Source organism: Cyprinodon tularosa, unplaced genomic scaffold, assembly GCF_016077235.1.
Source record: "Cyprinodon tularosa strain WSP-4 unplaced genomic scaffold, ASM1607723v1 ctg107, whole genome shotgun sequence".
NCBI classification, from domain to species: Eukaryota; Metazoa; Chordata; class Actinopteri; order Cyprinodontiformes; family Cyprinodontidae; genus Cyprinodon; species Cyprinodon tularosa.
The window spans coordinates 689,447-702,694 of NW_024037860.1; the positions used below are offsets into that span (position 1 = coordinate 689,447).

The following is a 13,248-nucleotide window of genomic DNA, read 5'->3' on the forward strand; positions in this document are numbered from 1 at the left end:
CTGAAAATGTCTGTAGAACATTGTCCATATTCCTTCTGTAAGTAACTTTTTTTGCAAAATGATGTGAAAAAGAGGCAGCTTACATGACTAGAAGATAACATAACATCCTGGCCGATTTGCAGAGCAGTACAATTCTGTGTTGGAGATTTCCCAAAAACCTTAATCGGTTACTGATGTGATTATATGTTTTATAATAGGTTTGAGAAAAAAAAAAATAATAATAAGAAAGGAGTGCAGTGGAGATAGCTTTTTTAATCAAACTGGCAGAAAGAAAAAATAATGTTAAAAAAGAAAATTAATCAGGATTACCCTTAACACTGCATCTGTTGACATGGCCCACCTATTACTATTGCACATATTTTTTTAACTCATCTTTCCAGCAAATGAACAAATTAAGACATTTCTGTTATTTGCTGTTGGATTATTACTTTTCTATGTCTTGGGCATTTCTAAAAGAAGAAATACAAAATAATTTTTTGTTTTTATCATCTTCTAAAACATCCCTGAAGAGAAACAGATCATTAATGGTCTTTAGCTGAGTAGGTTTACTAATGTGATGAGCTGGGTGTTTTCCTTTGGTTCTCTTCTGGTTCACTGTTCTGTACTATTTCTTTTAAAAATTGTGTGTGGGCTCTAATTTAAATTTTATAAGGAAAAAAGGTAAATATATATACATATATTTTTTAATTCCCTGTCATGCTTTGTATTGCTTTACAATACTGACTCTCTTTTCTGCCCAAACATGAGCAAAAAACCCTGAAGGCTTCAATGAAGACGTTTCACCTGAATGCCCTTAGACCTCCTGCCACCCTGCAGGTATATTACACCTGGGATTAACCGTAATAAGAAGTCTGGGCACAATTGATTGCATGGAGGATTCCTGTTGAGCTACAGTCCTTTTTATAACAGGCTGCAGGAAATTAAACCTCTTTGGTAAAAAGAGAAGAAATAATAAAAGGAGCAAATCAGAACCCACAGTGTTAAAACGTTGGGTTTTAATAGGTGCATTGATGCTTTGTGGATTGCACTGTGGACCCAGTCTAAGACTGCTAGCTGAGAAACCTTGCTGTGAAAACAGGGCTTTGTGATGGACTTATATTAATCCACTAGTAGCCTTTGTTGCCTTACATGACATTTAATGGAAAAAGGACATGACTCCAATGATCATGAAATTACTAAAAACAGATCACTAATTGTAGACATATGATCAATTCATGACCGACTATTAATAGTTTATTAGATTAAAGTGTATTCTATCAGATTAATCAATAGTCTGAATTACTATTAATATATTAATTTATCAAATAATTATTATTAATACAATATTATTAAGTGAATTACTTTAACAGTTGGACCATTATCCTCTAGAGGGCGCTGCTGCTCATTCTTGAAGTTGTAGGGAAACGGCTGTTCCAACCATTTCCCCCGAATTCTCCTGAGTGGTGCACGACTTTACACGAGTGAATAAAGTGAATGTGATTGGTCGTTTATCATGAGGGCGGGATTGTTGTGGTGGAAGATTCACAAGCCAGTTTGGTTGTGGCCAGTATCTATGAAGCATCTTGCTAACCAGTTAGCAACTTAGTGCTAGTAGGTTCACAATGGGAAATTCCATTGGGACCAAGTAGCACTAAATTGGTGACTTAGAAACAACACTGTCAAGGAACGCTATGGACAGAGGAAACATGCAAGAGGAGGAGAGTTTAGTGTCGGAGGTCGTGGATGAGTCTCCTCCGTTATACATTTTTCATTTAGAGGAGGAAAGCGGGGACGAAGATGTTGTGGAAGAGGACGCCAGGGCGGCAGAAGCTTGGTTTGGTGTAGAAGGCTTCCAGCCGTACATGTTTGAGCCCTTGCCTCCCAACGCTGGCAGTTCTGTTAGCTCTACGCCTGCTGAAGACACAGACGTCCATCCCCGTGAACACTAGGATGGAACTCAAAGGGAAAGTAAATTAAATTGTTCTTATTTCTTATTTCAACTGATGCTATAACCGAAAAAATTTGATTGACAGCTGAATGTTTATATATGATTAGCCGAATTTAGGTGTACAAGCTGACGTATAACTAACTGGCCTGCATAAGATAACGGAATTTTTAAAGGATTTTTTAAAAATAGAAATGTTCTAACTTTTGGGACAATATCGTCTGATAAAGAGTACATTTATACACATGTTTAAGCCAGAATTATTTGACATTTAAATATGATTTCCCTACGACTTTAAACAGAGCCTTTTGAGAGAGAAGTAATACCACAGTGGAGGCATGTTAATACAGAAACATGAAACGATCCAGCGTCCAGATTATTTACACTTCTTAATGGCGACACAGGTGCAGAATGTACTTTTTAATCACAAACAATTATTAACTACATAAGTTATCACCTAATTGGTGTGTAGCAGCATCAACTTCTCTGCTGTGTTTGAAATGTGAGGATATAATGATGAAAAGTGGAGTGCGTTATGCCAAACGTTAGTAACATGACAGAAAAAGACATGCTGGCAATAAGCACGGTAGATGGGGAAGGCCTTTGTGTGTTAATGCATCTTTCTTATCTTACAAATAGGTCTAGTTTAATAATGTGTAAGATAGATTCTTTGGTTTATTTGTGTTTAATACAAATGGCTCAATACAAATATCGACTTTTTTCCCTTCATGTAAAGGAAAAATCTGATTAATACAAGAGAAAACTCAGGTTTTCAAAGAAAATGGATGCTTATCAATGACTCGTTACTCGATTGATAAGATCAATCAACTTTAGCTTAATTCATTAACCCATCATTCATTCAGTCGGCACACATTGTCGATATCGCATACCTGTGTCCCCCAGGCAACCAGTGTGACATCACTTCCTTCCTGTAGGACCTCAGCTTGCGAGAGAGGGATGGTGTAGGCGTCGACTGGAACCTGCTCCACTAAGGAAACAGACAAAAAACACTATATGCAAACTCACATTTAAAAGAAATCATGGCGATGGTTCAAAGCACACATTCATCTTTCTACTATGAACCCTGTGATTTCTATGCAAAATACTTTGAACCCCAAACTGAAGCAAACCCTAAATAATAGACCAGATGACAAAGTGGTGAAATATGAGACCATCAATTAAATGACAGAAGTCTTGCTCTTGAACTTTTTATCTGGACAGTTTCAAATGCTGCTTAAAGCATTTTCCAGAAACTCTTCGCTCATGAGAGGCAGAGTGCTTTTATGAGCACCATCTACTACATGATCCAATCTGATCTGCTTCCAGCTTCAGGCCCATAACTGATTAATCTTCACCACAACACATTCATGGGATGAGGTAAAGAAAACGAGGGCCACAGAAAAACAAAGAATCAGTCCAAAAGGGGAAGCCTGCTGGTAAGTCCCTCTGAACTTAAACCAACACAAAGTACATGTGGGTTTACGGTTTAAATCAAAACAAGCTTTTAAAAAGCAAACAAAAAACAAATAAAACTAGGGTTGAAACAATTAACTGGATTAAACTATTATTGAAATAATCGTCAACTGGAGTATAGAGACTCTAAAACATTCTTTTAGCTGACAGGGCAACACACTTAGAGCAATAATTAAAATCCGTCTATATGTTCTATCAAGAACTCCACATTGTTCTGTAAAGATAATTCATCTTTAAAGAACCTTTTATCTGATTATTAAGTGAAACATTAATTGTCAAATGAATTGATTAGCAAAATAATTGTTAGTTGCAGCCGTAAAGAAAACCTTAGCGCAAGGACGAATAAACTATCCTTGCAATCATAAACCATTTTACACCATTTTCTCTCTGAAAAAACTTTGAGATGATTCTTTAAAAATGTCTAATCAGAGGTTTGGACAAGGACAGGGGGCCTTGAGGACCGAGTATGGGGATGCCTGGGTTAGTGGATAAGGAATGAAAACAATAAAAGTGCTAAAATCCAAAGTTGCTCTAAATTGAGATTAAAGATATATTTGTACAAAGTGGCCTTTGATTGTGCTATCTAAACAATATCAGTGCGTAGTCAAATTTTTCTTTAACTTTCTTATCTTCTTTTATTATAATATTCATGGCTTATGCTCTTATTTGAATTATTCGTTTTATTCTTTTTATATATTTTCGTGATTTATTTACCCATCTACAAATATACCCGTCTGTATGCAAATACAATTCAGTTTCCCTATTATTTTTCTCTTTCTTCATGTACAGCACTTTAAATTGTCTTGCTACTGAAATGTGCGATATAAATTAAATTCCTTTTTCTTAAAAAAAAATTATATAGAACCTTATAATAATAATAATAATAATTGTACAGGGTTTATACAGGAATAAACAACTCTAACTTAAGGCTTTTTAATGCTCTTAGAAATAATTTTAATGCCACCCACAAAACCCATCGGCAGGCTGCAGCCATGTTTCCAATCCCACGTTTTCCAGCCACTTTTGTTGAAACTGGCATTTTTCCCCCCATCCTCTAGCTTTTTCTGAACATACAGCTTTGCGATCAACTGGAAGCAGTTCCACACAAATATATTGTGATATATGTTTGACGAAATTTTTTTTATAAAATTTTTTTTAAAAGAATGCATTTTAAATGCCACTATAAACACATTTAATGAATTGTAATGCCAATTAAGGCCTTAATTTAAAAAATAATCATTTAATGGAAACCCTGTTGTAATCTTCCGAATCAGTAAAAATAGTTATGTTCCAAAAGCTAAGCACATTACCTACATTATGGGCCGGATCTATCAAAGGTTTGCGTGTATAAAAACGTTAGCTATTTCACTGCGCACGCTAAAAAATGTACAAACTGATCTATCAACAGCGTGCTAAAAGGATTTGGTCTTTAAAACGTGCTAAATAGCGCCTCTTATCCATTTAGTACTTTTTCTGCAATGAATATGCAATATGGGGCGTTTACACGCAAAAGTGCGTCTTGTGGGAGGAGAACATGTAAATATATTAATTTAGCACTCGCAAAGTGATTTATTAAACATGAAAGCAATTTTGCTAACGGTATCTGACTCTATATTTAACACGTTTCAAAAGAAGGTGCAAATGGTCTGTATGCGTAATTGCGCACACAGGGCAGCGGTTATTGCCGCAAGAAGGAGACATCGAAATGAAGCAAGGAGACGCAGAGAACGCATTTTTTCACTCCGTGTGAATATTTTTGCAATGAACGAGGAAACAATCATCAAAACATTTAGTTTATCCAGCATTTTTTTTTTTGGAGGGGATGGGGGTGTCACTGTAAGATTTAAATTTCTTAATGCACTAGTTTGTAGAAACTACAAACTACTTTGCCGCAAACCACAAAAAGCGCAAAACCTTCTTTTAAATAGGGCGTCTCCAACAGTTTTGCACCCTCCACCAGTTACGCAATCACTCTTGTTAAATCACCCGCAAACCATGGTTCAGCACCTCGCGCAAAATTCCAGTTTGCGAGCGCAAATTACTGCACGCAAAATTGGATCTTGATAAATCCGGCCCTATGTGACTATTAAACACTTAACATGACAAGCTGGGTATGAATTTTGATCTAGATGTCTTGCCATACTTGATTTAAGTTTCCAGACATAGTGTAAATATGCCAGGTGTGGAAATGATCAATTCCAGAATGCAGAAGCTATTTGACAAACATCTTGTCACAAACTTGTAGAAATGTATTAAATCTGCTGCATTCTGTAAAAAAGAAAAGCAAAACATTATTCCTGTTGTACTATGCTGCAACTCCCAAAGAGGATATTAAACTCTAAAGAGAAACGGATTCAAATAAAGCCACTCTCAGTAATTCAGACACCTGCTCCCTTCTGCTCTGGTTACCTACCTCTCTCTGTGTGTGAGGCTGGTTTAGCTCCCTCTCAGCCACTAGATCCCACAGTGCTTTCAAAACATAAAGATAACCTCACACAGATATTAAGGACATCAATAATTAAAACTGTACATCAGGTCTGCAGCAGAACTATACAGCGTGAACTACACTGGAGAAATGAAGAAAAAACATCCAGTGCTGGGAAAATGTCTGTTTGACTGTGAAATTGTAAACCCCAAACAAATGACCTCCAGCTGTCCCCACTCTTGCCATCATGTACGATAACAATTACTTGTCTCCCTTTTAATCATCCAAGAAACAAGCTTGAGTGCAATACACAAGTCCTTACAGGTAATGTTAATGTAAAAGAAAACTACAACCATATGTACTTAAAGTTGGCAATTTAACAGCAAAATGTTAAATTTTAAAATTTGCTGATCAGAAGTAAATTCCCATCAAGCCCCAGCTGATATGTCACAGATGCAAACAAGCGTCTGTGACAAATACAGGTGCTGGTCATAAAATTAGAATATCATGAAAAAGTAGATTGATTTCAGTAATTCCATTTAAAAAGTGAAACTTGTATATTATATTCATACATTACATACAAACTCATATATTTCAGATGTTTATTTTGTTTAATTTTGATGATTACAAATGACAACAAATGAAAATCTCAAATTCATCATATCAGAAAATTAGAATATTACTGAAGACCAATAAAAACAAAGGATTTATAGAAATGTTGGCCAACTGAAAAGTATGAACATGAAAAGTATGAGCATGTACAGCACTCAGTATTTAGTTGGGCCTCCTTTGGCCTGTATTACTGCAGCAATGCGGCGTGGCATGGAGTCGATCAGTCTGTGGCACTGCTCAGGTGTTATGATAGCCCAGGTTGCTCTAATAGTGGCTTTTAGCTCTTCTGAATTGTTGGGTCTGGTGTATTGCATCTTCTTCTTCACAATACCCCATAGATTTTCTATGGGGTTAAGGTCAGGAGAGTTTGCTGGCCAATTAAGAACAGGGATACCATGGTCCTTCAACCAGGTACTGGTAGCTTTGGCACTGTGTGCAGGTGCCAAGTCCTGTTGGAAAATGAAATCTGCATCTCCAAAAAGTTGGTCAGCTGCAGGAAGCATGAAGTGCTCTAAAACTTCCTGGTATGTGGCTGCGTTGACCCTGGACCTCAGAAAACACAATGGACCAACACCAGCAGATGACATGGCACCCCAAACCATCACTGACTGTGGAAACTTTACACTGGACTTCAAGCAACGTGGATGAAGTGCCTCTCTTCTTTTCCTCCAGACTCTGGGACCTTGATTTCCAAAGGAAATGCAAAATTTACTTTCATCAGAGAACATGACTTTGGACCACTCACCAGCAGTCCAGTCCTGTTTCTCTTTAGCCCAGGCAAGACGCTTCTGACGCTGTCTGTGGTTCAAGAGTGGCTTGACACAAGGAATGCGACAGCAGAAACCCATGTCTTTCATACGTCTGTGTGTGGTGGTTCTTGAAGCACTCACTCCAGCTGCAGTCCACTCTTTGTGAATCTCCCCCACATTTTTGAAGGGGTTTTGTTTCACAATCCTCTCCAGGGTGCGGTTATCTCTCTTGCTTGTACACTTTTTTCGACCACATCTTTTCCTTCCCTTCGCCTCTCTATTAATGTGCTTGGACACTGAGCTCTGTGAACAGCCAGCCTCTTTAGCGATGACCTTTTGTGTCTTGCCCTCCTTGTGCAAGGTGTCGATAGACGTCTTTTGGACAACTGTCAAGTCAGCAGTCTTCCCCATGATTGTGTAGCCTATAGAACTAGACTGAAAGACCATTTAAAGGCTTTTGCAGGTGGTTTGAGTTACTTAGCTGATTAGAGTGTGGCACCAGGGGGCATCAATTTTGAACCTTTTCACAATATTCTAATTTTCTGATATGATGAATTTGAGATTTTCATTTGTTGTCATTTGTAATCATCAAAATTAAACAAAATAAACATCTGAAATATATGAGTTTGTATGTAATGTATGAATATAATATACAAGTTTCACTTTTTAAATGGAATTACTGAAATCAATCTACTTTTTCATGATATTCTAATTTTATGACCAGCACCTGTAGTTGGGGCTGCCAACTTTTTGGTTCGTATTGACCGTGTAGGTCAGAGGTCACGGCTTAGCGGACCAGGAGCTGGATTCGGACCCACCTACTGGCTAATCCAGACCCAACCTGATTTAAAACATTTATAAATTACAGCATGTTGTCCGACGACAGTCTCTAACTTTACTTGTGCTACTTCTCCTGTTAATATAGTAAAGCCTTCCAGAGCACCGGGACCAGGCCGCACGAGATACAAATTAGCCAATGAGCTGCTTTCAGCCTGAGTTGCTGCTGCTGCTGCTACTTTTAGCCACAGCAGGCAAACCTGTGGCAAGCCGTGCGATGGGAAAGAAGGAGAAGAAGATGAGAAAATGAAAGCAGAGAAAGTGTGGACTGCTGAAGGAACTGCAGTGAACTGGTAAAAGAAAAGGAAAATGGTGCTCATAAGGTGACCCTGCACATTTAGAGTATGTTTGGCTCAACCTGCTGCTGTTAAGCAGGATTCTCCGCCATGAACAGAATTAAAAACAAATATGGATCCAGTCTCAGAATGAGCTCCTTGATATGTGCTTGAGAATGGCTTTGTCTCCATTCAAACCCAGGTTTAAAGCCTTGCAGGGCAGCATAAAGCCCACTGCCAGTAAAAAAAAAAAAAAAAAAAAACAGTCAGTTCAGGTGTTTTATAAAATATGTGAATCAGGGAATTCTCTATAAACCAAACTAAATGATTGCTGTTCTCTACTTTAAAAAACACTTTATTTTTCTATTTTCTATTTTTTTTTATATATCTTTTTTTATTTGAAAATTCAATGTATAACATGGATGCATAAAACCTAATTTTATTTCAGTGTTAAATTCTTTTTAAAGTAACAGATTATTAATAAAAATGTCTCCGGACCTTCACTGGTGTTTCATTTTCTTTATTTGGACCCCGCTGATTTTTAATTGGTTACCCCTGGTGTAGGAGCTTAAGCTTTTAAAACTCCAACAACTGGCTGCCATGATACATTTTCATTCTTTAAAAAGGTGTTTTTTAATGACATCCATAGTAATCTGATTGTCTTACCAGTTTTAGCTGACACCATTCGTCTCGCCTTAGAAATCGGGCTCTTCTAGCTCCTTTCTGGACTAATATTCCAAGTATATGTCTGTGTCTGAATGTTCACACTATACACCGTTATAGAGCACTATATAGGGTCACGCCATTTTGAAGGAGTGTCTGAATGTCTAGCGGATGGAAAAAATAGTGGGAGCAAAATTTCTCACAATGCAGGGTGTGGTGTTGGTCCAGGGAGTAAGCGTGCAACCCATGAATAGAGGCTGTGGTCCTCTATGTAGAATGGTGACCTTTGCCGAATGTCTTTCCCCTCTCTCTATTCTCATTTTCTGTCTGCCTCATTTCAAAAATAACAAACATAAGGGCCTAAAACAGTTATATTTTAAAAATCCCCACAATGCAGTTTGAAAAAGTACAATGCACATCAATGGTTAAAAACTGTGGAAGCCTGTCCTAACAGTTGGTTAATTGAGTGCACTTAAGTCCACTATATAGTCCCCGCTCTATATAGTGATTTTAAAATTGGGGCGGACATTCCAGAGAAGAGAAGCAGGTCTCTAGCAGCTCTGCTCCTCATCTCTGGAACACACCTAGACAGGCAGGAGGTGCATTGAGATGGATGGGGGAGGAGGATCTAAGTGAACAAGAGTCAAACCTCAAGTCACCCACCAAAACCCACTTCACCTGTTCTCTCTTCTGCCATTGGCTGAAAGGATATCACAAACAAGAGGCACACACATCCGCCGTCACAGATCCTTCCCCCCGGAAGCTGTAAGACTTTATAACCACCACTGTTCCAAACATTTTGCAGTTTCTATCTAAGTCAACTAAATAACATGCTGCTGTCATTTTGCACATCTCTAATGTTGCTGCTATTTTCAAATATCCATCACTGTAAAAATGTCCATAGCTGTGTATTAGTTATTTATTCTCCAGTTGCACAGTTTTATTTTGTTAAAAAATTTACAGTACAGTATTTTATTGTTTATCTTTTAACTGTTCATTATTATGTTATTCTTATAGATTTTTCTAAGGTCCACATTTGTGTGACAATTTTTTCTAAAATCTTTTTGCTGCTGTAAAAATCTGAATTTCCCCATTGTGGGACAATAAAGGGATTTTCTATTATATTCTATAACAATCCTCATGTAGCTACAGCAACAGTTCTTCATTAGTTAAAAACAAGCAGGGATTTATTAAAAGATGTGTCAAAATTGGCTTTTTACACAGAGTTCCCAGCAAACAAAAACAGAAGACTTCTTCTTTACAATCTAGATTGTCTGGTTGAAGTCATGCAGATTTCACTGATGTCCTTTGCAGTGAAGTGTACTGTTTTGTCTTGTCTCACACATGTAAACCAACGTTTTAGATTGACTGATACACAGAATCACACGAGAACAGACAGCTCATTGTTCCCCCCATTCACAGGGTCTCTGGTTCTGATATAATCCTGATTTGTTAATTAGATCTTTGCATAACTTTGTGTTATGTATAAAGGTTATGCCAGAGATGGTGTTGGTGAAAGCATCTGGGAAGCTCAGATGTGTTCTTTTAATGTGATCCTGTATGGTATCCACCATCAGTGCAACTGATGCAATGCAATGCAATTAATGCAAAAATATGTTTAAATCTGGAATGAAAATTAAACAGGCTTACCTGCTGCTCTGTAAAGAATCTTGGGCTCAAAGAATATACATGGGTTGTTATCAGCAATGCATGAAAGCAGCAGCCCTTTAGCCTGCGTCGGACCACGAGGTATTACAATCTGAGGAGAAAATAACAAATGACATTTAAACTCTATAAAAATTAAATACAAAAGCAAACTTCTATTTTGATTTGTTGATCTTTTAAAGTGTAAATATCCTAAATGTGACGTTACTGAAAAAGCTTTCCGCATTAAAACAGTGACCTGATAACAGCAATTATGATGAACAGCAGTACAGCAAATGTAACTGGATCCATAAACACATTTTCCTCTTCTGATATTTATTGGTCTTAAGTTTCTTCCAAAAATCCTCATAAACCTGCATATAAGCTTCTGCCTTGTCCTGAAGATAAACTTTTATCACCTTCTGTTCTCTCTGCTATAATTGTGAGGTTATATTCAGACAGGAAACCCTATAATGAAAAGAGAGGGAGAAATGGATTGGTTCTTGATAAGCTTTGTGTCAAATGGAGGAACTATTAATGATAGCGTGCATGAGGATTAGCATTCAGCTGTATGACCTTTGCAGAGTAACATAATAGCTGCTGCTCCCTCAGTAACAGGCAGGTCTATAATCCATTTTCTGTGCAGATCTGTAAGGTGAAACTGAAAGGAAACAATTCTGATATTAACCATCAGTCTTTATTGGGTTTAAATTCTTTTAATAAAGTAGGGTAGAAAAGTTGGGTTGGTGAAACTAAAATAAGTCATTACTTTTAAATTAGAGGCACTATTGTATTCTATGTGAAAGTCTCCTAACATGTTGCGTGACTTTACAGTGACATCTTAGACAGAGATGATTCATATCTCTGGATAATGATTTTTCTTTAGCCAACAACTCTCTGAACTGACAAACAACAAGCCAGTTCTCATAATAATTTGCCTGCTTAGAAACTTCTCAGTGTTGCTTTGTAAATATTTTGATTTCTCCTGTCCTGTTTAAGCGACATGTGGGACTGTCTACGATTGTCTGAATCAGCCAAAGGGAAAACACTAAGACATTCTGTAGAAGACTCTCTCTTGTAAAGGATTAGTTTAGTAAACCTCATTAAGGGATTTCCTGCTTCAGCAGTCCTTGGTTATTATATATTTTTTCGACGTTGTTTTTAATTATTTTTTATATACCGTATTTTTTGGACTATACGTCGCTGCGGAGTTTAAGTCGCATCAGCTAAAAAATGCATTATCAAGACGAAAAAAACATATATACATCACACAGGACTAAAAGTTGCACCTTTTTGAAGGATTATTCTATCCATGGAATCAGTGTTCTGATAACTGCCGCGTGGTAGGCTACTGCTCGAAGACGGCATTGTTTTATTTCATGAATGAGCATTTAAGAAGCAGTGATAACGCACCAGTATCCTATTCTGGTTGTTTTAAATATCACAGTTCTCTGTACAGCTCTTCCTCTGGACGTGGCCATCTAGCCTTTAGCCCTCGGTTAGCTTTTCTTTTTTTTTCATAACCTGCAACTATTCCTCTACTTTTCTCTGGTCCCTAACCTGTTTTTCACTGCATCCAAACTGTCGCTCAGCTGCCCTATTGACATTTTCAACTGTATATTTAATTACTTTCAGTTTGAATTCAGCAGTTTATGAATTTCTTTTGGGTGGCATATTTCTATTCATACATTGTTGTTGTAATGCTAATTTGTTTTGTTGTGGTAAGTTGTAACGTTTTTTTCCTTCAGTGGTATTAATAGAATACATGTTTTTGCATGCAAAGTTACATAGCGCCCTCTCGTGGTGAAAAAAACGCATGTGTCGCAACAGAGTATAGGTCACACGGCCAGCCAAACCAAAAAACCAAACCAAAAAAGTGTGACTTATGGTCCGAAAAATATGGTAAGAAAAATCCATAATAATATAGCAAAACAATTCCTTCGTGTTTTGACGCTGAGCTTCTTGTCCTGGAGATGCAAAAGTATCCTTCCCATCAACCTCATCTGTTAACTGGCAAACAAAATGAATTTTCGCGAGATTTGTGAATGAACAAACTCCTGAAAATACATCTTGCCAGCAGCTAAAGGAAAACGAACATTGCTGGCTGGTTTTAGCAGGAATGCCCTCCATTTCTTTTTTAAAATGAGCAGCAAGACTTGACTTTTTAACTCTGTGGGTGGGAAGACAGTTGCACGTTCCCCCCGACTAGATTTATCAGTTAATTTAAATAAAGGCACTACTGCTGCCAGGGTTCCTACAGCATAAGGCAAGTTAAATTCAAGACTTTTTAATGCCACTTGAAATAAAAATTTAAGACCAAATTTACAAGAAACACAAGAAAAACCCTCTTGCGACAACTTTACCCAAAGGTTTATTATAACATAAACCACTGCACTAATGTTTCAAATTGTGAAAAGCTTCCCATACAGGAAGAAAGCTGAAAACACACAAATGACAGATATATTTTAACAATTATTTACCTGAATTCACAAACTTTGTTTTAGCAGAGAACAAAACAAATCAGTCTTAAAGCCACAACATAACCAGTGCTAAGTCTTTTTTGCAACTATTTTCCTTTGTATCATTTTCTTAGTATGTTTGATTTGGTGATAAGTGGAGGCGTTGCAGAGACAAGGGTGGAACAAA

At 37.3% G+C, this 13,248-nt stretch overlaps 1 protein-coding gene across 2 annotated transcripts in view; it reads right to left on the bottom strand.

The window, feature by feature from the left end:
- The window catches only part of bckdhb (branched chain keto acid dehydrogenase E1 subunit beta), a 91,870-nt gene that overhangs the window by 53,220 nt on the left and 25,402 nt on the right, over positions 1 to 13,248 (bottom strand). For both annotated transcript variants that reach the window (XM_038288660.1, XM_038288651.1), the window contains exons 6-7: positions 10,609 to 10,717; positions 2,815 to 2,912 (exon numbers count right to left, since the gene is read on the bottom strand). In XM_038288660.1, the coding sequence (XP_038144588.1) occupies positions 2,815 to 2,912; positions 10,609 to 10,717 (207 nt within the window). The remainder of the gene's footprint in view (positions 1 to 2,814; positions 2,913 to 10,608; positions 10,718 to 13,248) is intronic.